We start from the raw sequence: 26382 nt of genomic DNA on the forward strand, positions 1-26382 counted from the left end.
TCGCGGATAATTTAACGAACTTAGAAATTGAAAGTTTGGTGGCTGGCACGGATGAAGAATATGCCTTTAAAAACGCGTTCAAGAGGTGTTTCTACCAGTCTACACAAGTACTTTGCACCCGACATTTCAAAGAATACACCAACAGATACCTTGAAAACGTTGTAGGGTTAAACAAACAAGATCGCGACGAACTGTTAAATGATATATACGGTGCAAACGGACTAATTGACGACGATACATTAAACTACCGACTCAGCCAACTAAAAAAAATACAAGAAAAAGAAAGTCAGAATTCAAACAAACGAACATTTCTCAATTACTTCGATAACAGAACTTCATCATTTACTCATTGAACACGTGATCAAGCCTACTAGACGAGGAAAACTTTCAAAGTGTTGGACATACAACAATTGTGAACGTGCAAATCATGTCTTTAAAAAATGCAACACAGTGGCGACAACAAGATTTACCACGATTAATTAATACGCTGTACAACCTTGTCAAAGGTAAACAGGAGGAACGAGTAAGAGCCATACGCGACACAGTAAAATTACAGATTGGCAGAAAAATACCAGCACTACAAGACTGACATCAGCTTCTGGGAAACAATGACAGTAGAAGCCTGACAAAAGCGAACACGACGATTTCTGAATGATTATGGGAAAACATTAACACAATAGTAACAGCTGATGGAACAAAGGCAGTCCAACGAACACCAACAGCCGGCAAAAAACCACACCAACGGAAAAGAAAAAGAGCGGAAAGATCCAGAACACCAAGTGCTAAAAGACAACTAATACAACAGTAATGAAGAAATAACAAAAACATAACTCGTCGACATCATTGAAATAACTGCAAAACGTCGATCTCCATGAAGACAAAACATTAATTATAGTTTACGTTTAAGACATTGACAATGTCTCGATTTAATTGTGATGATTTACTTTGCAGGACCTGTGACTTGGTTTTACCTATATTGTATTGACATATGATTGCATGTATACTCATGGGCATATTGCTTACTGTATTATTTTTGTTCTTCATTGTACAGTTTCAGTCATAATGTATGCTATGTAAATGTTGCCATTTGTTAGTGTGTTTTATTATCTTATTAGGTATGATACTCTGTGTATATGTATGCTAATTAAGATAATAAAATATATTTCGCTTTTGACGTCAAATATGGTATCATAAAATATATTTCGCTTTTTACGTCAAATATGGTATGAGAAAATTGTATAAATTTATCAAATATATCAAATATTCAATAAAAACGGAACAATTATCACAATTTTATTACATGTTTATAACAATAATAATGCAGGTTTTAAGAAAGTAACCGTTTAAATATATAAAGCGCTCTCCGAACATCGACAGGTTCTTTCCGTTTATTACGAAACCAAACGCTGATCGAGCCCTTTCCATGGTGCTCGTCCATTTGCATTAATCGTATCGTAAGAAATTCAAAAATATTGTAAAATTAAATCATTGTTTGATGGATTTGAATGAAATTAAAAATGTAAACATAAAGTAACGTTTCGTTTATGAAAATGCAAATATTTTTTTAACTTTTAAAATAAATAATTTTAGCCCCTTTCCGAAGGCCGAGGCCCCTTTCCGCTACGAGCCCTTTCCGTAGTGCTCGCCCATTTCCGTTACTCGTATCTTATGGCATTTAAAAATTTTGTAAAATTAAATCATTTCTTGATGGATTTGAATGAAATTTTAAATATAAACGCAATGTAAGGAACTGTTTATGAAAATACCAATAAATGTTTTTTAAAAATTGAAAATAAATAACCTTAGGCCCTTTCCGCTATTAAGTCATACCCATGTTTCATTAATTAGGGAGTATTTTAACAATACCGTCATTTTTGGACAATGTTGTTCACAAAAAAAGAAGCACATCTGACCAAGGTATGTTATTTACTGAAACCTAACCTATATTCGTTAGTCGTATTGTATTGATATTTTCTTTGGGTTTGTCTCGTTTCTTTCGTGCAAATAAACTACTTCGCTTACAACATTAAAAATAAATAATATTTGGAAGTGAAAATAGGAAATAGTTATTTTACACATTATGGCTTCGGCAAATTGGACCCCGCTGGGCACCGAATACTATGAGTATGTATGCAATCGTCAAAGTGTAATTTTCGCATTGTCATTTGCTTCTAATATTGGTTTTGAACTTTTGCTCCGAGAGTCTTGATCTCCACCCCTTGGCTAGTTGCAATAATGCAACTTTCAGCTTTATAACCTCACAGGTACTAATTGTTTGGTCCTTATATATATAGTAAGAGTAAATGTATCCAACGGTGATTTCACAGCTGTATTGAATAACACAATGCAACAGCATAAAAGATCAAACAAGGCACACATATGTGATGTGGTTGCCAGCAGGAAGCGTCCATCTATGATAAAACACCTTTTATTTGATGAAAATCCACCAAGTATGTCCAAACAGCTAAAAGTTTCACAAATATGACCCCAAAGTCAATGTGTGTAATTCCGGACGTCCAGCTGTCAGTAATGAATAATAGCGATTTTCGGTCGATTTTTCACAATAAATTAAGAACATTGCTATAATGTCCATCAAATATATAACAACTTCTAAATATTGAAAAAACATTAACTTTCCAGCACTTCTTGAAGGTTTTTCATTAAAGGCACGATACTATGAGGAGGACCAATACTATGAGAGTAAGGGATACTGCAAAAACTTATCAACATTTACCTGTCTAAAGCACAAACTCATGCAAATGGTACCATTAAAGCAAGAAATAATTGCATTTTATTATCCCCCGCCATAGGCGGAGGGATATTGTTTTTTGCGTTGTCCGTCCGTCCTTCCATCCGTCCTTCCGTCTGTCAGGCACTTTTGTGTCCGTCCGGAGCCATATCTTGGAAGTGCTTTGGTGGATTTCATTGAAACTTGGTATGAGTATATATATATAGATAAGAGGATGATGCACGCCAAATGGCATTGTACACCATCTGTTAATAACAGAGTTATGGCCCTTTGTATCTTGAAAAAATGCTTTTTTCAGTGTCAAATATAACACTTTTGTGTCCAGAAGCATATTGGCGGGGGATATCAATTCAACGAATTTGCTTTTTTACTTCTTTCAACCATATTGGAAAACTGTCGCAATATTGCCAACTGAAAGTGTCCCTATCAGTTAGGTTGCAGTACACCAATATTTTGCCATTGTTATTTGTGATGTAGCCTAAGTAAAAAACTATTTAGGAATATTAACACTGTTCCAAATTTCGCCATTAAAATGTCAACAAGAATAGTGTGTCGTGTTTTTAAGGTTCATGCAAAGAATAACGTCTGTAGATTGCCATTCAGGTAAATTTACCGGTAATGTGTTTTTGAAGTTTATTCATCGCTTTCCTAAATTGGTCTGTTTAGTGATGCACACTGATCAGCTGCGGAGAACTGCAGTTGTGTTTTTGAAGGGGTGCATATGGACTCCCAGAGCTTTCATAGCAAAAATTATCAAAGCCACTGGGACTCTGTTTACATGTATATGGACTACCCCTTGGCTACTCCAAACCGTTGACAGTATGCTGAATCCGGGTATTATCGCATTACTGATAAAAAAGTCACTTGCTTCTAAACACCATTTTCATTGGTGATTGGATAGACAGTAATATTGCTGTAATTTGTAAAAAAATTACTTTTTTAAAAGACAACACTAGAAATTTAAACTAAAATAACAACAAAAACACCACCAACATCTGTCATTCTTATTGGATCCGGATGAGTATGTCGAAGATACCACTTTTGGCTTTTACTGGACAGTGGTAGAGTGCGTATTTATACACTATTGAAGTTTTAATAGACTGTCTTTGAAAATATCTATTGTTGAAGTGTTCACAATTTCATCACTGAGTTTGTTCCAATAAATCGCAGTATTATCAAGGAATTAATTTTTAGAGAAAACAGTTTTTGCTGGAATTGTTTTAAAATATTAGAATTATTGTTCAATAGCGCTTAGCCCTTATTGTACGTTTGGGCCTTAATGGCTTAAGGTAGCGTTCAATGGAAATGGCGGGTACGTGCCCTTTCACCACCTTGTACAAGAGCATCAGCAGAGTTTGTTTTTGGAACTAAGAAGCAAACATTTCTTTGTGTTTAATTCCATCCCCCATTTGTTGGCCCATTTCTGAAGATTGACTCGGTAATTCTGTTAAATTTTGTGATCTTCAAATGAGTTTATAAGTGTGTAAAAAAAACATTCATCTGCAAAAAGTTGGACCTGTGACATCACCCTCTCTGGCAGGTCATGCCACTGGCACTTTATGTGATTGATCATCACTTTCGTTATTTAGGTGGTTAATAGGTTAGATAGCACTAATATTAAATTAAGACAAACAAAGATCTGATATACCATCAAAAGCAACAATCATGAAAGGTAATATTAGTTTAAATTAATGGAATAAAATATGCAAAAATAAATACATGTTACAATTATTTTCAAACGCTCTCCTTAAAAAATAAAATTATCTCTAACAATTCCAATATTATTAGTGTCTGACAACAAAAATATTCAAATTAAATAGGTGGTGTGTAACCCTAAGAATGCAAGCAGAGGTACACTTAAAATAAAAAAGTGGAGTCAAGAAGTTGAATGGGGAATTCCATTTCAACATGAATTGTTAGTAGTAATGTTTTCCATATTTTTTAACATTTAGTTTTCAACTGATTGAAACTTGATACTTGTAGCGAGATGTGTTAAATCTCAGAATGTAGGTTGCGCATGTTAGTTGTAAGCAACAGCTAGAGGGCGTAAATAAAATAAAGTGAGAATAGCCAACCTGGGAGAATTCCGGGATAGAGTATACTTAGAACCTGGGTCATTTGAACATTTCTGATAAAGCTGTCCCTTTGAGAGTACATAGGAAAAGTTTTTTACTTTGCTGGGAATTCAAAAATCAACTTTATATTCGACAAACAAGCCTCAAACACAATGTAGAACATTTATACATCGTTCTGACCCTCATAATTATAACATATACACATTTTTTAATTACAAAGATTTAACAATATTTGATATGTCAACTTGCACCTTTTTAAATACTTGCAAAGTCCACCAATATCAAACTCAGTGTTGACTATGTCTTGTGTTTCAGGAAGGTGGAAATGTATCAGCTGGACTGGGGGGATCAGATCGACTTGTCCAAGTTCACAGTGGCAGCAGCTCAGTATGGGGGTCCCATAGGTACAGATGTTGGTTCATGTATTTGATCTGTACTCTTGGACAATGTGCCTAAATGCATGTGTGTAAAGTATTGTCCCAGATTAGCCTGTGCTTTCCAAACAGGCTAATTCGGAACAACACTTTTGGCCTAAACTGGATTTTTACTAAGAAGAGACTTCCTTTAAAGAAAGATACCATAAGAGCGGAAATTATCGTCACGAAACAGCATTGTGGTTCCACAGGCTAATGTGGGATTACACTTTTCTCACTTGCAATATGCCCCATATTCCTAGAGCCAGGTTTATTTTGTAATGAGCAAAGGTGTGAAAGTTTACTAACTCTTACTATTATAAGGAGTGCCAGTATTAATTACTAGCAAGCAGCGCAGACCTGCAAAATTAAAGGATAATATGTAATGTCTAATAAATAGTTTACACTTACCTTTTTTATTTGTATTCAGTTTTAATTTGGCTTCAAGAGAAATCACAATAAAAAGTCCTGTCTTTTTTTCCATGCCCCCAGCATCTACAGCTGCTGAGAGCCATATAGCTATTGTCTGTTGGCTCTGTTTAGTTTGTTTGTTTGTCCTTCAGTGTGTAGGAGGTAATAAAAGAATGACACAGTGTTTGTATAACATCAATAATGCTTCTTGAAAAGCTTTAATATTTGAATGGATGATGTTTTTACTGCTTAGCACTCTCAACTCACCCATATCCTCTAACCTTATATTGACCTTGACATTGACTTATTGTGTATACCACCAGTAATGGAGAAGGTCCAATGTCTTGGTTAATTGGTTGGATACATTTAGGGGAAAATCAATACTGCTACATGTTAATACAAAAAATAATTATTTTTTTTTAAATATATTTACAATGACTTGTAAATACAGTGATATAGAGCTTTAATACTTGACAGGATGATGATTTTGGATATCAAAACACTCACATCATGTGACCTCGTTTAGACTGTGACATTGATCTACTTATGGATTTAGTCTAGACCTTTTTAAATGGTCCAGTAAATTAATACTGAATATGCTTCCACTGATGGCCTATGAACGCAGCATCTTGTTTAAAGGAGTTATACATTTCATAGAGACATTTCAACATAATGTGTGCCAGTAAACTTTCCAAAATTACAGTCATTAATACAGTACAGCATGTCTTTATTTGTTTTCAGCTTTACTCAAAGATGACAGCAACACACCAAATGTTAGGCCTATGCTCACTGTATTTACCTCGGCTGGTAAAATCCTTTCACAACTAAGGGTGAGAACCTTCACGGTTTCATTAACGTTTTCATTCCTTTTGTACAATGAGGATGTGGAGTTAACCTTTCCCACTTAGAAGCAAAGTGAAAATGGCTATGTGCAAACAGCATAAAATCAGAACAGCCTGCAAGTAACTCGCAGTCTATTCAGGTTTTATGCTGTTTGCTACTCATCAGTATCATAAGGTTGGAAATAAAGCCTTTCAAACTTGAATATATTAAGAAAGGACTTAAATTTAATTTGATTTTCGAAAGGACTTTATATGCTTTAAAGGGCGTATCTGAGAGGTTAAGGTTAAGACTGGCTTGTGCTTGATTTACTTCATACATTATATTGTCTTTTTTAAATTATCATGAAAAGGGTTGAGACAAACTTATGAATATTTCTGTGGAACAGTGGAAAAATGTTACATACCAAAAGTGAATCTTAATTCTGTTTTTCTTTTGTTTTTAGTTTGGGCAATTTTTGATAAAAAAGATCTTTCTGAAAAATCAGCTTATCATTTTTAGCTCATCTATTTTTTGATAAAAAAGAGCTATTGTCCTCACCTTGACGTTGGCGTCCGGTTAAGTTTTGCATTTAGGTACTTTTTTCTCATAAAGTATCAATGCTATTGCTCTCAAACTTGGTACACTTACTTACTATCATGAGGGGACTGGGAAGGCAAAGTTAGATAATTCTGGCTTGCATTTTGACAGAATTATGTGCCCTTTTTATACTTAGAAAATAGAAAATTTTGGTTAAGTTTTGTGTTTAGGTCCATTTTATTCCTTAAGTATCAAAGCTATTGCTTTCATATTTGCAACACTTACTAACTATCATAAGGGGACTGTGCAGGAAAAGTTATGTAATCTGACTGGCATTTTGACAGAATTATGTGCCCTTTTTATACTTACAAAATTGAAAATTTGGTTAAGTTTTGTGTTTAGGTCCACTTTTTTCCTTAAGTATCAAAGCCATTGCTTTCATACTTGCAACACTTACTAACTATCGTAAGGGGACTGTGCAGGCAAAGTTATGTAACTCTGACTGGCATTTTGACGGAATTATGGGCCCTTTTTATACTTAGAAAATTTAAAATTTGGTCAAGTTTTGTGTTTAGGTCCACTTTTTTCTTAAAGTATCAAAGCCATTGCTTTCATACTTGCAACACTTTCTAACTATCGTAAGGGGACTGTGCAGGCAAAGTTATGTAACTTTGACTGGCATTTTGACTGAATTATGGGCCCTTTATACTTGAAAATTTGGTTAAGTTTTGTGTTTTGGTCCACTTTACCCCTAAAGTATCATAGATATTGCTTTCATACTTGGAACACTCGCAAACTATCACAAGGAGACAGTAAAGGACAAGTTGCATAACTCTGGTTGTCATTTTTACGGAATTATGGCCCTTTTTTGACTTCGTAACTTTGAATATATGGTTACATTTTGTGTTTAGATCCACTTTACTTCTGAAGTATCAAGGCTATTGCTTTTAAACTTTAAATACTTTCATGCTTTTATGAGGGTACTGTACCTGGCAAGTTGAATTTTACCTTGACCTTTGAATGACCTTGACTCCCAAGGTCAAATGATTAAATTTTGCTAAAATTGCAATAACTTCTTTTTTTATGATTAGATTCGATTGATACTTTGACAAAACAACTCTTACCTGACATACCACAATTGACTCCGTCCAACCCCCCCCCCCCTCGAATTCCCCCTCAATACCCCCCATTAATATTTTTTAAATTAAAGATCATCTAATAAATGACCACCACACCCTCACACTATACCCCCCCCCACCCCCACCCCGCAATTATTTTTTTTATGCCCCCGGTTGGGTGGCATATAGCAGTTGAACTGTCCGTCAGTATGTCAGTCTGTCTGTCTGTCAGTCCGAAAAAAACTTTAACATTGGCCATAACTTTTTTACTTTTATAAGATAGCAACTTGATATTTGGCATGCATGTGTATCTCATGGAGCTGCACATTTTGAGTGGTGAAAGGTCAAGGTCATCTTTCAAGGTCAAATGTCAAATTTATGGTGTCTGTCTGATCGAAAACTTTAACATTGGCCATAACTTTTTCAGTATTGAAGATAGCAACTTGATATTTGGCACGCATGTGTATCTCTTGGATCTGAACATTTTGAGTGGTGAAAGGTGAAGGTGAAGGTCAACCTTCAAGGTCAAATGTCAAATTTATGGCGTCTGTCCGATCGAAAACTTTAATATTGGCCATAAATTGTTCAACATTGAAGATAGCAACTTGATATTTGGCACGCATGTGTATCTCTTGGAGCTGAACATTTTGAGTGGTGAAAGGTGAAGGTGAAGGTCATCCTTCAAGGTCAAATGTCAAATATATGGCGTCTGTCCGTTCGAAAACTTTAACATTGGCCATAACTTTTTTAATATTGAAGATAGCAACTTGATATTTGGCATGCATGTGTATCTCATGAAGCTGCACATTTTGAATGGTGGAAGTTCAAGATCAAGGTCATCCTTCAAGGATAAAAAAAATAATTCAAAGCGGCGTTCTCATGAAGCTGCACATTTTGAGTGGTGGAAGTTCAAGGTCATCCTTCAAGGTCAAGGTCATCCTTCAAGGTCAAAGGTCAAAAAACAAATAAAAAATTTCGAAGCGGCATTATCATGAAGCTGCACATTTTGAGTGGTGGAAGTTCAAGGTCAAGGTCATTCTTCAAGGTCAAGGTCATCCTTCAAGGTCAAAGGTCAAAAAAATAATTCAAAGCAGCGTTATCATGAATCTGCACATTTTTTGAGTGGTGTAGGTTCAAGGTCAAGGTCATCCTTCAAGGTCAAGGTCATCCTTCAATGTCAAATGTCAAACAAAATTTAAAAAAAATCAAAGCGGTGTATCATGAAGCTGCACATTTTGAGTGGTGGAAGTTGAAGGTCAAGGTCATCCTTCAAGGTAATTTTTTTTATTATTCAAAGCGGCATTCTCATGAAGCTGCACATTTTGAGTGGTGGAAGTTCAAGGTCAAGGTCATCCTTCAAGGTCAAGGTCATCCTTCAAGGTCAAAGGTCAATTTTTTTTAAATTCAAAGCGGTGTGCTCATGAAGCTGCACATTTTGAGTGGTGGAAGTTCAAGGTCAAGGTCGTTCTTCAAGGTCAAGGTCATCCTTTAAGGTCAAAGGTCAAAAAAATACTAATTTTAAAGCGGCGTTATCATGAAGCTGCACATTTTGAGTGGTGGAAGTTTAAGGTCAAGGTCATCCTTTAAGGTCAAGGACATCCTTCAAGGTCAAAGGTCAATTTTTTTTCTTTCAAAGCAGCCTTCTCATAAAGCTGCACATTTTGAGTGGTGGAAGTTCAAGGTCAAGGTCATCCTTCAAGGTCAAAGGTATAAAAATAAATAATATCAAAGCGGCGTTATCATGAAGCTGCACATTTTGAGTGGTGGAAGTTCAAGGTCAAGGTCATCCTTCAAGGTCAAGGTCATCCTTCAAGGTCAAAGTTCAAAAAATAAATAATTTCAAAGGGGCGTTATCATGAAGCTGCACATTTTGAGTGGTGGAAGTTCAAGGTCAAGGTCATTCTTCAAGGTCAAGGTCATCCTTCAAGGTCAAAGGTAAAAAAAAAATAATTTCAAAGCGGCTTTATCATGAAGCTGCACATTTTGAGTGGTGGAAGTTCAATGTCAATGTCATCCTTCAAGGTCAAGGTAATTTTTTATTTTTTTTAATTCAAAGCGGCGCAATAGGGGGCATTGTGTTTCTGACAAACACATCTTTTGTTTTTTTCAAACATGGTTAAAAACACAAATATTTATTTTTATTTTTGAAATACCTTCCAACCATCCATCCCAAGAATCCCCCAACCCCCCCAAAAATGTTTGTTTGCATTTTTGGAAGATAATGTAATAAATGACCACACCCCCACACTATACACCCCTCTCCACTCCACCCCTCCCTCCTTTGTGATTGAAATTGAGATAGGTCCCTACACCTTTAATAAGATAAAATAGATGAGCGGTCTGCACCCGCAAGGCGGTGCTCTTGTTTTTGCTTAGTGAGTATATTTTATAAGAATGTAATAAAAATTTAAACAAATATAATGCTACTTTTAAAAAGGTTTATGTAAATGAAGATATTGTTATTTTTGATGAACAGCGATTGCTATGCATTTCTGTATTCTTCAATATTGTTTTTCAGGTTAAATGTAAAGAAACATTCAAAACCATATGGGGTTTTTTACCACTGAAAAAGAAACATTATATTGGTACCAGTAAATCAAGTCCTTAATTTATAGCTTGGCCTCCCTACTAATATTTTTTTTATCCCCGCCATCGGCGGAGTGATATTGTTTTGGCGTTGTCCGTCCGTCTTTCCGTCCGTCCGGAGCTATATCTTGGAAGTGCTTTGGCGGATTTTATTGAAACTTGGTAAGAGTATATATATATATGAATAAGAGGATGAAGCATGCCAAATGGCATTGTACATCATCTGTTAATAACAGAGTTATGGCCCTTTATATTTTGAAAAAAATGCTTTTTTTGAGTGTCAAATATAACACTTATGTGTCCAGAAGCATATTGGCAGGGGATATCAATTCAACGAATTTGCTTGTTGATTTAAATATGTGCTAAGATGATTTTAGGTTATAGCTATGAATCAAAACAGGATATATGTCTGAGGCTGTTAGTCTAATTTTTTTTGTCAAAGGCTTGTTCAATAAGATAATGTAATCAAGTTTTTTTTTAAATAAAGTTATTTGTCTGAACCTATTTATGTATGGCAATTTGTCCAAGTTTTTTTCCACTGGTTCTCTTATGTTGTTTGTCCAATGCTGTTGTCCAAGGATATTTGTTCAAGGCTGTTTAGCTAAGGTTTTTTGTTTTATGCTACAAATGTATTTGTCCAAGTCTATTTGTTGAAGGCAATTTGTTTAAGGCGATTTCTGTAATTGTGTAAGTCTTTTTGTCTTAGGTTGTTTTCCAAATCTGTTTGTCCAAGACTGTTTTCCAATACATTTTTCCAAATCTGTTTGTACTTAGGCTGTTTGACTAAGGTTGTTTATTTCAGGCTATTTGTCTGAGACTATTTGTCGAAAGCGATTTGTTTAAGGTGATTTGTGTAATTGTCAAAGGCAATTTATTGCAGGCTTTTTGTTTTCAATTTGTTTTCTAAGGCTGTTTGTCCAAGGCTGTTCGTCCAGGGCTGTTTGTATAAGGCTGTTTGTCCAAGGCTGTTTATCTAAGGCATTTATAAAAAAGCTGTTTGTCCAATGCAGTTTGTCAAATCATGTTTATCCAAGGCTGTTTGTCCAATGCTGTTTGTCCAAGGCTGTTCTTCCAATGTTTTTTCCCAAGGCTTTTTGTCCAATGCTGTTTGTGCAATGCTTTTTGTCCAATGCTGTTTGTCTAAGGCTTTTTGTCCAATGCTGTTTGTTCAAGGATGTTTGTCCAAAGCTGTTTGTCCATGGCTGTTTGTTCAAGGCTGCTTGTCCAAGGCTGTTTGCCCAATGCTGTTTGTCCAAGGCTTTTTGTTTAATTCTGTTTGTCCAATGCTGTTTGTCTAAGGCTCTTTGTCCAAGGCTCTTTTTCAAGGATGTTTGTCCAATACTGTTTGTTCTAGGCTGTTTGTCAATATTTTTTTACAAGGCTGTATGTTTAGGACTGTTTGTCAAGTTTTTTTGTACAAGGCTGTTTGATTAAAGCTGTGTGTCCAATTTTTTTTACTAAGGCTGTTTGTTTAAGGCTGTTTGACCAAGGCTGTGTGACTGAAACAATTTGTGCAAGGTTGTTTGTACAAGGCTGTTTGTATTAGGCTGTTTGTTGAAGGCTGCATGTCAAATTCTGTTTTACTGAGGCTGTTTGTTGAAGGCTGTTTGTTTAAGTTATTTGTTTGAGAGTTTTTTCACCAAGGCTTTCTTTTCAAAGCTGTTTGTCTGAGGCTTGTTGTCAAGCTTGTTGTGGTACATGAGATTATGCAATAATGTGCTTGGATATACAACTGGAATAGAAGCCCATAATGGTCTCCTTAATCCTTCGTTGATAAGTATTTACTGGTAAAATTTCTTGTGCAGATTTTTTTTTTTGGAAGGTGAAATATCCCTTCATTAAAATAAAAACTTAAATGACTAATCATAGGAATATTTCACATATTAAAGACATGCTTGTTTACCTGTATATAAAATAATTAAACTGCTTAATATACGACATCCAAGTATTATGTTTGGATAATACCAGTGGGTTTTCATCATGTTATGAATGAGGCCTGGAACCTTTGGATTTTGAAAAATCATATTGTTTTGACTAAAGTTGGTGTTGTGTTGGTTTTTTGCTTACCAATACTTCCAAATTAAGAATAAATCTGTTTTTAATTTTGTATACTCTAAGATTCAAATTATAGAGCTAGTTAGGGAAATGACGTAAATCGTCCAGTTTATTAAAAAAAGAGATAAACCTTCCATAGGGGAAGTCATTGGGAAAATGTATACTTTTTTTACATTAGAATGGGGACAAATTCCATATTCGACCAAAAACCCTTACTGAGTACTGAATATTAGGGAGTTAATAACTAAGATTGACAGTTATGTAATTGTGTTTTTTGTTTCAGTGGAACAGTGGGAAGATCAAGAAGTTGGGCTGGTCGTACACGGAGGAGTTGCTGTGTGTGCAGGATGATGGGACTGTCCTGGTCTACGATCTCTCACTGAACTTCCTCAGACAGTTTTCCATGGGACAGGTGCAGGCATTGACTTTTTACTAGCAATAAAGGCTGTTTAATAGTAATAACTGACTCAGTAACCGGCCATGTAAATGAGTATTTCACAATCCATGAAATTTGTGATAAAAGAAAGAGCATACTGTCCCTGTTTTATGATAAATTAGATAGATCACCAAATTACAACACATTTATTAATTAACCCTTTCCCACTCAGAAGCAAAGTAAAATTGGCTATGTGCAAACAGCATAAAACCAGAACAGCTTGTAAGTAACTCGCAGTCTGATGAGGTTTTATACTGATTGCTGCTCATTAGTATCAAAGGGATGGAAATGTAAGCTTAAAATCTTGAATCTAGTAAGAAAGGTCTTCAATTCAATAAAACTTTCAAAGGGACTACAAATGCCTTAGAATACATATCTAAGTGGTAAAGGGTGAACTGTTAATTGTTTCAAGTTACAAATATTAATTGTTGGGGTTATAAAATTGCATATTTTGTTCAAATTACTATATTGTGTCTACCATGTATTTATTACTTTTTTTAAATCAAATATTAAATTTGTCACAAGTTTACTTGCAAGGTGATTTCCAGACAATAAATATATTAAGCAAAAACACACTGTATAGTAAAGATAAAATGATCATTTAAAAGAATAGTATTTCGAAGCCAAAACTATGAAACTGTACCTTTTATCCCTTTAACCTCGCAGATAGGCACTTTGACGTGTTTATGGTCCCTTAGAAAATCAAATTTAATTTAAGACCTTTCTTACAAGATAAAAGTTGTACAGCCTTCATTTCCAACCCTTAGATACTAATGAGCAGCAAATAGCATAAAACCCAACAGACTGTGAGTTACATGCAGGCTGTTCTGGTTTTATGATGCTTACATATAGCTATTTTCACTTGGCTTCTGAGTGGGAAAGGGGTAACATAAGATTTTTTTTAACCAGGAAACGAAGGAGACCAAGGTGCATGATGTGAGGATATTTAGCAGCTACAAGGGCACAGGGATTGCCGTCCTCACCACCTCATATCGTATCTTCATTGTCAACAGCATTGATGATCTCCGGATACGTAAACTAGAGATCCCAGGTTGGGGTTTAGTAGTTTTTGCTCTGAAATATAAAAATAATGACTATCTGTTTTGTAATTGCCTTTGTATAGCAATTTTTTAGAATATTTTAATTATGAAATTTTGGGATAAATGGGCAATCTGTTACCGTATTCGGAATCCCTTGGTGTGTTAGTATTTGGGATGAAAAGTTACAGTCTTTAAAAGAAAATCATAGTATTGGGAATATTGTTTTGTTCTGACAAATTTGCAGCTTAATATTGCATGAATTGGTATCCTGGTTGTGGACCATACCTTGTCACATGGGGTTGAAACCTAGGTCACATGGTCAAATTTAAGATAAAGCCTGTGAACACAAGAGGTTGCATTTTTAGCCCAATCTTAATGAAACTTGGTCATAATGTTTGTACCAACGATATCTTAATCGAGTCTGAAACTGTGTCCAAGGTTTGAAAAAGTACTTCACTAGGTTGAATTTTTTTTTTTAGAACACTCTTGAGGTCACATAGATATCCCAATCATCTTGAAACTTGGTCACAAGACTTGTCCCAATTATGTTCTAAATGAGATGGAAACTGGATCATGTGGCGTCCTAAGCTAATTCACTAGTTAAATTATAAGAGAAGCTTGTTAACGCTCTAGAAGTGACGTTTGTTTGTAAAATGTTCAAGTATTTTGCTCTGAATATTTGTTGTGATGATTTCTCAGATGAGAGAGATATGGTTCTTGTCCATTGAGAAACATGGCTATACCGTGAGGCTGAGAAGTTTCCCTTCTGAAAACTCAATACGTCCCATTTTTTACCCACTCTTTGTGAAACTTGCTTAGAACATGAAACAATTTATGTTTCTGAACTGAGTATAAAATAAATGTTGTTGTTTAAAAAAAAATGTTACAGCCAGGTGTTGGAGTCAATTTTCCTTGTAAATCTTTTTAGCTCACCTGATTGCTTAGGTGAGCTTTTGTGATCGGTCTTTGTCCGTCGTCTGTCCTTCCATCGTCCACATTTTGGTTTGTAAACACTCTAGAGACCATATTTCTTGTCCGATCTTCATGAAACTTGGTAAGGAGATTTGTCCCAATGATACCTCGATCGAGTTCAAAACTGGATCATGCTGGGTCAAAAACTAGGTCACTAGGTAAAAAAAAAGAAAAACCTTGTAAACACTGTAGAAGTCACATTTCATGCCCAATCTTCATGTAACTTTGTCAAAATGTTTGTCTTAATGATTTGTTGGTTGAGTTCAAAAGTTGTTCCCGTCCGTTGAAAAACATGGCTGCCAGTGGGTGGGGCAGTTTTCCGTATTTGGCTATAGAGAAATCTTGTAAACACTCTAAAGGCCACATTTCTTGTCCGATCTTCATTGCCTTGGACAGAAGATTAATCCCAATGATACCTTGATCGAGTTCGAAACTGGGTCAAAAACTAGGTCACTAGGCCAGGTCAAAAAAATAAAAAACCTTGTTAAAACTGTATAAGTCACATAGTATGCCCAATCTTCATGTAACTTTGTCAAAATGTTTGTCTTGATGATATGATGGTTGAGTTCAAAAGTGTTTCCGGTCTGATGAAAAACATGGCCGCCAGTGGGCCGGGCAGTATTCCTTATTTGGCTATAGAAAAACCTTGTAAACACTCTAGAGGCCACATTTCTAGGTCCAAATTTTACAAAAACCTTGTAAACACATGGTGAATAAGCATTACTTGCAAATATTTTCATTGCAAAAAACCCATGCAAATGGCCAGTACTTAATCAGAATAAATCATATGCTCACACGGCAAAAGTAAACAGAAGAGAACCAATCTAATATGCTCTAGAGTACTGAATTTTCAACTACCATTAAGCAGTGAACAAGACCTTGTAAAAAAAAGTGAGCTAACTAGGGCCATCTTGGCCCTCTTGTTTTTAAACCTTGTGAATAGCACCAGCTGAAAACAGCTCCTGTCAGGTGTCAGGTGAGCGCCTAGGGCCTTTGGTCCTCAAGTTATGATAAATTCACAGAATGATTGCCTCATTTATGTGTACTTTGTCTTTAGATTAGGCATCAGTGTACAATTGACACATTTCTTGTTTTTATTTACTTAAACTTAACCCATTCCCTTAGAAAATCCATTTTAATTATAACCCTTTCTTACTAGTTTTAAGTTTTAAAGGCTTCATTTCAAACCCTTAGTTACTGATGAGCAGCAAGCAGCAAAAAACCCTGAATGGGCTTTTATTTACTAGCAGGTAGTTCTGTTTTTTATGCTGGTTACATAATGCCATTTACACTTTCCTTCTGTGCGGGAAAAGGTTTATGCCTCAGAGATGGAAAGGATTAATAATTACTGAAAGGTCATGAAAATACCAAGTGAGCGTGGGTTTCAGGTGCTGACTCCGCACCCACTGCCTGGGACATCATCACCATGGACGGCCAGTCACAGGCGCTCGTTGCCAAGAAGAATGAGCTTTACCTTGTGGACCATGGTGGCCAGTATCAGAAACAGGTTAGGCTCAACATGTCTGTCTCATGAACAAGCGCGGCTCTTCTTTCTTGGTAAAACAAGTACTGCTTTCCTTGCTTGTGTATAGAAATATAACCAAAACATTGATAAAAATCCCTCCATAATATGTTATTTTCACTTACAGGATATTGACCTATCCCAGACTGAAGAGGCTATTGTAGACATCGCCATCTCCATCAACAACCGCTATATAGCTCTGTTCTCTGAGAAACAGGTCATATGGATAGGCACGGCTGATTTCAAGGTATACATCTGAGGGAAATCTGACTTAAAGCATGCATGAGCTGAGCTCCAGGAAAACGGGGTATAATGCATGTGCGTAAAGTGTCGTCCTGGATTTGCCTGTGCATACACAATCAGAGAGGACACTTTCCGCTTTAATGGAATTTTTCGTTTAAAAGAGGTTTCTATTAATGAAAATCAAGTTTACACAAAATGTGTCGTCCCTGATTAGCCTGTGTTGTTTGCACAGACTAATCTTGGAAGACACTTTAAGCACATGCATTTAGTGTGTACTGTGTATAAAGCTAACATGATACTACCTAATCTTCATGCAGACAAAGAATACAATCAGTATTGCAAAAAGAAGTCCCGAATCCTAGCACAGCTTAATGAAATATTGTTCTTATTTCTGTTTCAATAATGTTGATCTGGTCATGTTATTGTAGCCCAGCCAGAAAAATCCCAATCACATTGGGGATTGAACCCGGGACCACCCAGCTCCAAATCAGGCAGACACTACTGCGTCCCTATAAAAGCTAGCTCACATAGCAAGCCAGTATAGGTTCTCCTTAAACAGAATCCTGCTTCATTATAATGGAAATAATTTGTGTAGTTATCAAGTTGGTCAGCCAATTAACATCTCTCTAATTTTCTGATGTTTGGTTATTTAACCCCAAAGCTTGTGCCCTCATACTTCAATTCATACACTTCGCAAAATCAGAATTTTTGTAAATTATAAACAATTACTGTGTGTTTTAATTCACGCATATAAAAAGTCTGCAATAGTTGTTTATGACCTTATAAACCATTCCCTTGTCACGTGGTTAAATTCATAAGCATAAACAGTCAACAACTGTTGTTTATTGTCTTATAAACCATTTCCTTGTGGTTTAATTCACAAGCATAAAAAGTCCACAATTGTTGTTTATTATCTTATAAACAATTCCCTTGTGGTTTTATAAAAAGTCTATATTGTTTTTTTTATTATATCTTTTTGATTAGTTTATTTTATACACATCAAATGTCCAGAATCATTATTTCTCATCTTATAAACAATGCTTATTTTAAAATAATTAATGATAACATATAAATTATCAAATATGAAAACAGAAAGAGAAACTAGAGCAAAAATTATAGTCCAATTGTAAACATGGGCACTAAGTATTAAGGTCATAATTTAGTTTTAAAAGAATTACACAAAATATAATTATTCATTTTTATAATTTTCTTCACCTCAACTTGTATTAGATTTTAGTTTAGTATATTCTGAACCTATGACATGGCACAATCCATAGAAAAAAATCATGCTTGAAAATGCCTTTTAATTTTTGATACAGTTTTGCTGGCTTTATACGAGCATTTATTATTGTTACATTTTCTTTTCAGAAAAAATGTGATTTTAAACCGAAAACATCTAAGAAACCAACACAACTTGTATGGTGAGTTAACAGGATAATTGCATAATAGAATTTGAATCAGTTTTGAAGTTATGTAAAAGATAAAGTGTTTAATATAGAAGGTCAGAGAGACTGGGTGCTTGACTTTAGGAAAAGAGCATTTTGCGTGGGGAAAGTTTTATAAAAAAAATAAAAAAGATTTTTAGATTAAGCTTTTTATTGTGTCAGTATTTCCTGTCATGTTATGTATAATTATACCTCACTCAACTTATTTTCCAGAAACCTAAATCTGTAGGCAATTACTCTGATCTGATGCAGATCTGATTTAATTTAATTGCTGTCATAAACTTTGAGATTTGTGCTGGTAAATTACGTGCCTAATTTAACCATTTTCAAAACATGTAGACTAGTTCTGGTCGGTTAGAATCTAGATCTGGGAATATTTCGAGGTATGCTTCAATTTTCAATTAACCATCAATCCATGGCATTTATGATATTTCATCATTGAATGCAAACATTGGTCTTATGCCATATACGGCAAGCGTAGCTTCAGACCAGCCTCTGTATTCAGGCAGTCTGGTCCTTAGCTTCCTTGTCCGTTGATGAGACAACGAAACCTTGTGTGACTTTATAGAGGACAGGGCAAATACGCAGGCTTTCTGGAGCTAAGCTGGTGGCATATGGCATAAGACAAATTCAGGCATGACTGCCTTTTTAGCAGGGAGACCTAACCCTTTACGGCTGAGATACACATTGTGACACATTTGTACAACATTATAAATTTAAATTTAATGGATGACCTTTCTTAAAAAAATTTTTAAAGGCTGAATTTCCAACCCTTAGATACTGATGAGCATCACACAGCATAAAACCTAAACAAACTGTGTGTTATCCTCAGGCTGTTCTGGTTTTATTCTGGTTGCTTATAGCCATTTTCACTTTGCTTCAGGGTGGGAAAGAGTTGATCAATGTGTTCATATTGCAGGTGTGGCTCTGGTGCAGTGGTGGCCCTGTGGGACAAGCTGATGCTGGTCATTGGCCGTGATCAACAGTACTTCTAGTATCCTTTGCAATATTCAGCCTCGTCTGGGAAAACTGGGCTGAATGCATGTGTGCAAAGTGTCGTCCCAGAAGAGCCTTTGCAGTTTGCATAGGCTAATCAGGGACAATACTTTTGCAGCTGAACTGGATTTTTGTTGAGAAGAGACTATCTATAATTGAATAATTCAACAAAAGGGGAACATTTTGTCTCTGATTATCCTGTGCAGACTGCACAGGCTAGTCTGGGACGACACGTTATGCACATGCTTTATGCCAAGTGTCAGCACTCTCTTCTCTTTGAATGCATTTAGTCATTGTATCACAGAGAAGTTTTGTTGTCAGCGATGGTGGCAGTTTCTGTTTGTGTAGAGAACTTAAGAGTTTTTTATGCAATTATTATTTTGATAGTTAATTGTAGTTCAGCGCTTTACCAACTCAGCTAACAGGCTGCCATTAATAGTAGTTCAGGGCTCAACCACCTGAGCAAGCTGACCATTATTATGTTACTTTGGATATATTTATTTATTATGTATTAAAGTTCATGATTTTTTTAATTTAATTAAGCTTTAATGTATTTTTTCAATCATTTGCACCCAAATATGAATATTCCTAGGATGCATTACATTGCTTACCTTAACCTGCTGTTAGTTTTAACAACGATGCTGCCGTACATCTGGTGGAGGAAGAAGATGGAGTTCGGATTGTGGGACGGGACAGTGTGGAGTTTCTTCGCAAAGTACCACGTAAGGCATATAGAAAGTACCACATAAGGGGTATACATAGTACCACGTAAGGGGTATACAAAGTACCACATAAGCCATATACAAAGTGCCATGTAAGGCGTATACAAAGTGGAATGTAAGGCATATACAAAGTGCCTTGTAAGGCGTATACAAAGTGCTATGTAAGGCATATGCAAAGTGCCAAGTAAGACATATACAAAGTGCCCCGTAAGCCATATACAAAGTGCCACGTAAGCCATATACAAAGTGCAATGTAAGGTGTATACAAAGTGCCATGTAAGTCATATACAAAGTGCCATTTAAGGCATATACAAAGTGCCATGTGAGGCATATGCAAAATGTCACAAAAGTCACTTACAATGTGCTGTGTAATGGGTATACAAAGTGCCATGTAAGGCATATCTATACAAAGTGCCACGTAAGGTATATACAAAGTGTCATGTAAGGCATTTACAAAGTGCCACATAAGGCATATACAAAGTGTCATGTAAGCCATATACAAAGTGCCACATAAGGTGTATACAAAGTGCCATGTAAGGCGTGTACAAAGTGTCAAGTAAGGCATATACAAAGTGATACATAAGAGGTAAACAAAGTGCTACGTAAGGCGTATACCAAGTGCCACGTAAGGCATATACAAAGTGCCATGTAAGGGGTAAACAAAGTGCCACCTAAGGCTTATACCAAGTGCCATGTAAGGCATATACAAAGAGCCATGTAATAAATATACAAAGTGCCACATTATTAGTATACAAAGTGCCATGTAGTTGTAAACAAACTGCAACAAAAATGTAACTAAAAAAATAAAAGCATGTACAAAATGCCACATGAGGCATGCATAATGTGCCAAGTGAGGCATATACAAAGTTACACATAAGGTGTGTATAAAGTGCCCTGTAGTGCGTTTAAAAACCTCAGGCACTATTTATCTGCCATGTAATGTATATAAAAAGTGCCAGGTAAGGCATATTCAGAGTGCCATATAATGTATATGCAAAGTGCCATTTAAAGGCTTATACAAATAGTCATTGTTATACATAGTATGTATACAAAGTGCCATGTTAGGCATATGCTAAGTGCCATGTTAGGCATATACAAAGTGCCACTGTTATATGTATACAAAGTGTCACATAAGACAATAACAAAGTGCAATCCAAGGCATATACTAAGTGCCAGGCAATGCCTATACAAAGTGCCAGGTAAGGCGTATAAAAAGTGCCATGTCAGCATATAGGAAGTGGCCAAGTAATACATAAACAAAGCGCCACATAATTCATGTGTAAATGGCAAAATAAGTGCAAGGTAATGCGTAGACAAATTGCAACATAAAGAATAAACAATTTACCGAAAAATGCCTATATAAAGTGCCATTGTAATGCAATTTTTTTCACAAGATGGGTTAACAGTCATGTAATGCATGTACAAAGTGCCATTTAAGGTGTAAGTTCCATGTAAACAGTATCAAAGCAAAAACCCTAATATTTATTCAAAAATAAATAAAATGGGGGAGGGGAAAGTTGAGTGAACTTGAACAAACATATTTTATGCCTTACTCTATTTATTTCATTAATATTGTTTTATTTAAAAAAAATCAACCAATAGGCCTTTGCTTTAGTGGTTAAATAGCCATATATTGAAAGGTAGATTTTTGGCCCAAAACAATGTATATCTATTTTAATTCTATTATAATGTAACAAACAATTTCTGCTGCTCTTTGTACCAGGATTTCTTTTTGTATGCTTTTTGAAGAATACAATTTATTATTTGAACAATACAATGTATTGTTTTTGTATAGTTAAATAAATGCCAATTGTGTATAGTTGTTTATATCACAGTATTTAAATCCACAAACATGGGTTGTCTGATTTTTTGGGTTGGTGTTTATTTTTGCAGAGGTGACAGAGCAGATTTTTAAGATTGCATCAATGGAGCCAGGAGCCATGCTTTTTGAGGCTTCAAGAGAGTTTGATGTAAGTTATTAAAATATACTTCAAGATACTCCACTTCTGATTGTCATTATAGGAGCTTCATTCTGGGGACACCAGGCATAATGCATGTGGATAAAGTATGATCCCTGATTAGCCTGCACAATCTCCACAAGCTATTTAAGGACAACACTTGACACTCTAAGTAAATTGTTGCTAAGAAGAGACCTACTTTAAACAAAAAAATCCATAAAAGCATAAAATGTTGTTCCTGATTAACCTGTGCAAACTTAACAGGTAAATCTGGGAAGGCACTTTAAACACATGCTTTAAGCTCAGTTTACCTAGAACAATCCTCATATGAGCTGTGTCATGCAAAAATGGGTCTTATGACATATGCTTTTCGGTATAAGAGACTACGAAACCTTGAATTAATTTACTAAATTTTTTAGAGGATTTTGAAGCGCCTGACTAGGTTGGTCTAGATTTAAGATTTTAGCGTGGCTCAAATTATGAAGAATTGCCTGAGCTGTGTTCCTAAACCCTATTTCAAGGATAAAAGATCAATATTTAATTGTGCACCATGGGACCCTCTCGGGATTTGATCACTATTCACTTACATAATGCAAAAACAGTATTTAGCTGGTTTTAACAAAAACTTAAGAAATGGGAAAAAATACAGTAAGCGTCTCCAGTTGTCTGGATAAAAAATCAAACCTCAGTCTCTATCCTGGGCTTAATACATGTTCATTAAGAGTCCTACCAGATTAGCCTGTATGTTCTGCACAGCCTAATCTGGGGCAAAACTTTCCCCATAGACTGGACTTTTGTTTAAATGAGACTTACTTTGAACAAAAAATTCCATACAAGCTCAGTGTCATCCCTGATTAGCCTGTGTGGACTGCACAGGCTAATCTGGGATGACAACACAAAATCATTAAGCCCAGTTTTTCCAGAAAGAGGCTCAAATTGACTGTGTTCTATTTCTTTGTACAGAAACAGAGTCAGCGTGCAGACGAGTACATTCGCACTGTGAAGGACCAACTAGAGACGGCGGTCTCCCAGTGCATACAGGCAGCCGGTCATGAGTATGAACCCTCCAAGCAACGAAGGCTCCTCAAGGTAGAATTGTTACTCTGGCACAATATTCAAAATATTAGTTTCACTCTGGGAAAATGGGCTTAACGCATGTTTGTAAAGTGTTGTCCCAGATTAGCCTTAGCAGTCTGCATAAGCTAATCAGTGACAGCCCTTTCCGCGGTTATGCTATTTCGGGTTTAAAAGAAGTATTCACAAAATCTAGTATAGGCAGAAAGTGTTGTCCAGACTTAGCATGTGCAGACTGCTCAGGCTAATCTGTTACAATATTTTACACACATGAATTAAGCCCCGTTTTCCCAATTATCATGTAGTATTACAAAAGTTTAAACCTGGTAAAAATAAAAAAATATAGATTTGCAAAATTGTATGTTTTCTGCCTTAAAAATTATGCATTACACTGTATTAATCATTAAGAAATATTTACTTGTTTAGAGATTTTAATGTAACGAGAGATGACCATGAAAAAGGATTAGACTTAAAGGCCTAGCAATGCAAACTAAATTTGATCTTAGTTGTAATCTTGCTCAAGATATTATCAGATAACTCAAGATTGTTTGCGCAGGCCGCCACGTTTGGCAAGTGTTTCCTGACAGACTACAACCCTGAGCCGTTTGTGAACATGTGTCAGATGTTACGTGTCCTGAACCAGGTCCGTCAACCACCCATAGGGATACCACTCACATATACACAGTATCCTTGACTAACTGATGACAGTTATACAATGTCTATGCATTTAACATTTTATGCCTCAGTTGTTACAAAATTAAACCATTGTCTTTTCCTTTTGCATAATATGAGGGTAGATATAACAAATGTTTTTGCTCATGGACTAAATGTAACAGTGTAATTAAAAATCTTGAGACCCATTATGCAAAATGAAAGTGTTGGAAATTAGTCTGTTGGCAAGTACCAGCATATTGACACAGATTTGAGCCACGCTCTGTGGAAAGGGGTTTTAATGCATGTGCATTTAGTGCCGTAAAAGTTAAGCCTGTGCAGTCTGCACAGGCTAATCAGGGACAATAGTTTCCACCTAAATTAAAGTTTTTCTAAAAAGAGACGCTGTGATGTGTTGTCCCTTATTAGCCTGTGGGAACTGAACATGCAAATCTGGAACTACACTTTACGTACATGGTTTAAACCCTTTTTTCTCAGAGCGAGGCTCATTTATGGTCTGCTCTTTTGGATTCAAAGTATTGTGATTTTTATGCTCCCCCCAATGTTTGGGGGGAGCATATAGTCGCCCCTTCGTCTGTCCGTGTGTGTGTCCGTCCGTCCGTGCACAATTTTTGTCCAGGCTATTTCTCAGCAATTAATGACCGGACTTCAATTAAATTTTATGGGAAGCTTCACTACCAAGAGGAGATGTGCATATTATCAGCCGGTTCTGGTCGGATGATTTTTCACAGAGTTATGGCCCTTTGAAATTTTCTATTAACTGTACATATAGTGCAATTCTTGTCCCCCAACTACTAGACGTTTCCTCTTATCTGAATATATAGTGCAATATTGTGACAAAAAAAAACTTTGGGGAGCATCACCCGTCTCCGACGGTTTCTTGTTTTTTAATTGTTATAATACATTTTTTCAGTTTTTAAAACTAAGGAAATCAAAATTATTGATCATATTAACATTGATCCTCAATGTAAGCAACATCGACTAACATATCATTAATATTGCTTTTGGTTGCCGGTGTTCATTATTTCCTGAGCCCTAGTTAGGCTGGAGAGGCTGACAATGCCAACCCTGATAGACCGTCTTGTGAACAGGAAGTATTTCTACCTCGCCATCCGGATATGTCAGTACCTGAAACTACCCGAGGCTGAGGGGGCTAGCAGGATCCTGGCACACTGGGCGTGCTATAAGGTGAATCTTGGGTTGACACCAAGATATTGGAATTTAAAATACTTGAGCCTTGCTCTAGGAAAAATTGGCTTAATGCATGGCTTATCAGTGAAAACGCTTTGCGCTTTAATGCCTTTTTTTTCTGGAGCAATGTTTTACATACTTGCATCAAGCCCATTTTTTCAAAACGAGGCTTATTTGAAAAAATTAAAAAATAGGTATTTTTAACCAGGTTTTCCGAAGGAAAAAACTGGTTATTAGATTGGCGAATGCGGGCGGGCTGGCTGGCTGGCTGGCGGACTGGCGGAATAAGCTTGTCCGGGCCATAACTATGTCGTTCATTGTCAGATTTTAAAATCATTTGGCACATTTGTTCACCATCATTGGACGGTGTGTCGCGCGAAATAATTACGTCGATATCTCCAAGGTCAAGGTCACACTTTGAGTTCAAAGGTCAAAAATGGCCATAAATGAGCTTGTCCGAGCCATAACTATGTCGTTCATCGTCAGATTTTAAAATCATTTGGCACATTTGTTCACCATCATTGGACGGTGTGTCGCGCGAAATAATTACGTCGATATCTCCAAGGTCAAGGTCACACTTTGAGTTCAAAGGTCAAAAATGGCCATAAATGAGCTTGTCCTGGCCATAACTATGTCATTCATTGTGAGATTTTAAAATCATTTGGCACATTTGTTCACCATCATGGGACGGTGTGTCCCACGAAAGAATCACGTCAATATCTCCAATGTCAAGGTCGCCACGACTAAAAATAGATTTAAAAAAAAAAAAAAACTTACAAAGGGGGTTAATTTTTTTTGGTCATTTCAAAAGTTCAGTTTGAGTTTTCTCCCTTTATCAGATTTTTTTTTCACAATGAAAACCTGGTTTTGTGACAATTTTGTCCCTTGTTAAATTATTTTAATTAATATTCCACCAAATCACAAAAACACATTTTCTTTTTATTGTATGCTTACAAATGATTATTTTTGTATTTTTGACACACCGGACAATCTAATTCCCTGTTGGGTGCCCTGAAATGTCATTACAGGTATGTTCAAGGAAAGCTTATCTGTATAATTATATTATTATAAACATGCAATGCAGAGTAGTCACCTTATGGTAAAATTGGGGACCACAATGGGGAACCAAATGTATCTAAAAATAGATCCTGTAAACAATGATTTTCACTGTTACCGGTAATTATCACTGTTTGAAACAGTGAATTATCAGTATTAATTCACATGATTCAATTTCTCTATAAACCACTGGAAAGCATAAAATAAATGGGCCGTTCTCTGTGAAAACAGGGTTTAATGCATGTGCGTAAAGTGTGGATCCAGATTAGCCTGTGCAGTCCAAACAGAG

At 35.9% G+C, this 26382-nt stretch overlaps 1 protein-coding gene across 1 annotated transcript in view; it reads left to right on the forward strand.

Annotated features, from left to right (window-relative positions):
• The first annotated feature begins 1989 nt into the window (after positions 1–1989).
• The window catches only part of LOC127860145 (vacuolar protein sorting-associated protein 16 homolog), a 45779-nt gene continuing 21386 nt past the window's right edge, over positions 1990–26382 (forward strand). Inside the window, exons 1-14 of the mRNA XM_052398011.1 lie at positions 1990–2124; positions 5140–5228; positions 6390–6478; positions 13050–13178; positions 14112–14253; positions 16603–16721; positions 16864–16983; positions 18348–18400; positions 19344–19418; positions 20048–20142; positions 22036–22112; positions 23064–23189; positions 23731–23858; positions 24890–25034. Coding sequence (XP_052253971.1) covers positions 2081–2124; positions 5140–5228; positions 6390–6478; positions 13050–13178; positions 14112–14253; positions 16603–16721; positions 16864–16983; positions 18348–18400; positions 19344–19418; positions 20048–20142; positions 22036–22112; positions 23064–23189; positions 23731–23858; positions 24890–25034 — 1431 coding nt within the window. The 5' untranslated portion in view covers positions 1990–2080. The remainder of the gene's footprint in view (positions 2125–5139; positions 5229–6389; positions 6479–13049; positions 13179–14111; positions 14254–16602; positions 16722–16863; positions 16984–18347; positions 18401–19343; positions 19419–20047; positions 20143–22035; positions 22113–23063; positions 23190–23730; positions 23859–24889; positions 25035–26382) is intronic.

Source organism: Dreissena polymorpha, chromosome 15 (assembly GCF_020536995.1).
Source record: "Dreissena polymorpha isolate Duluth1 chromosome 15, UMN_Dpol_1.0, whole genome shotgun sequence".
In the NCBI taxonomy this organism is placed as follows: Eukaryota; Metazoa; Mollusca; class Bivalvia; order Myida; family Dreissenidae; genus Dreissena; species Dreissena polymorpha.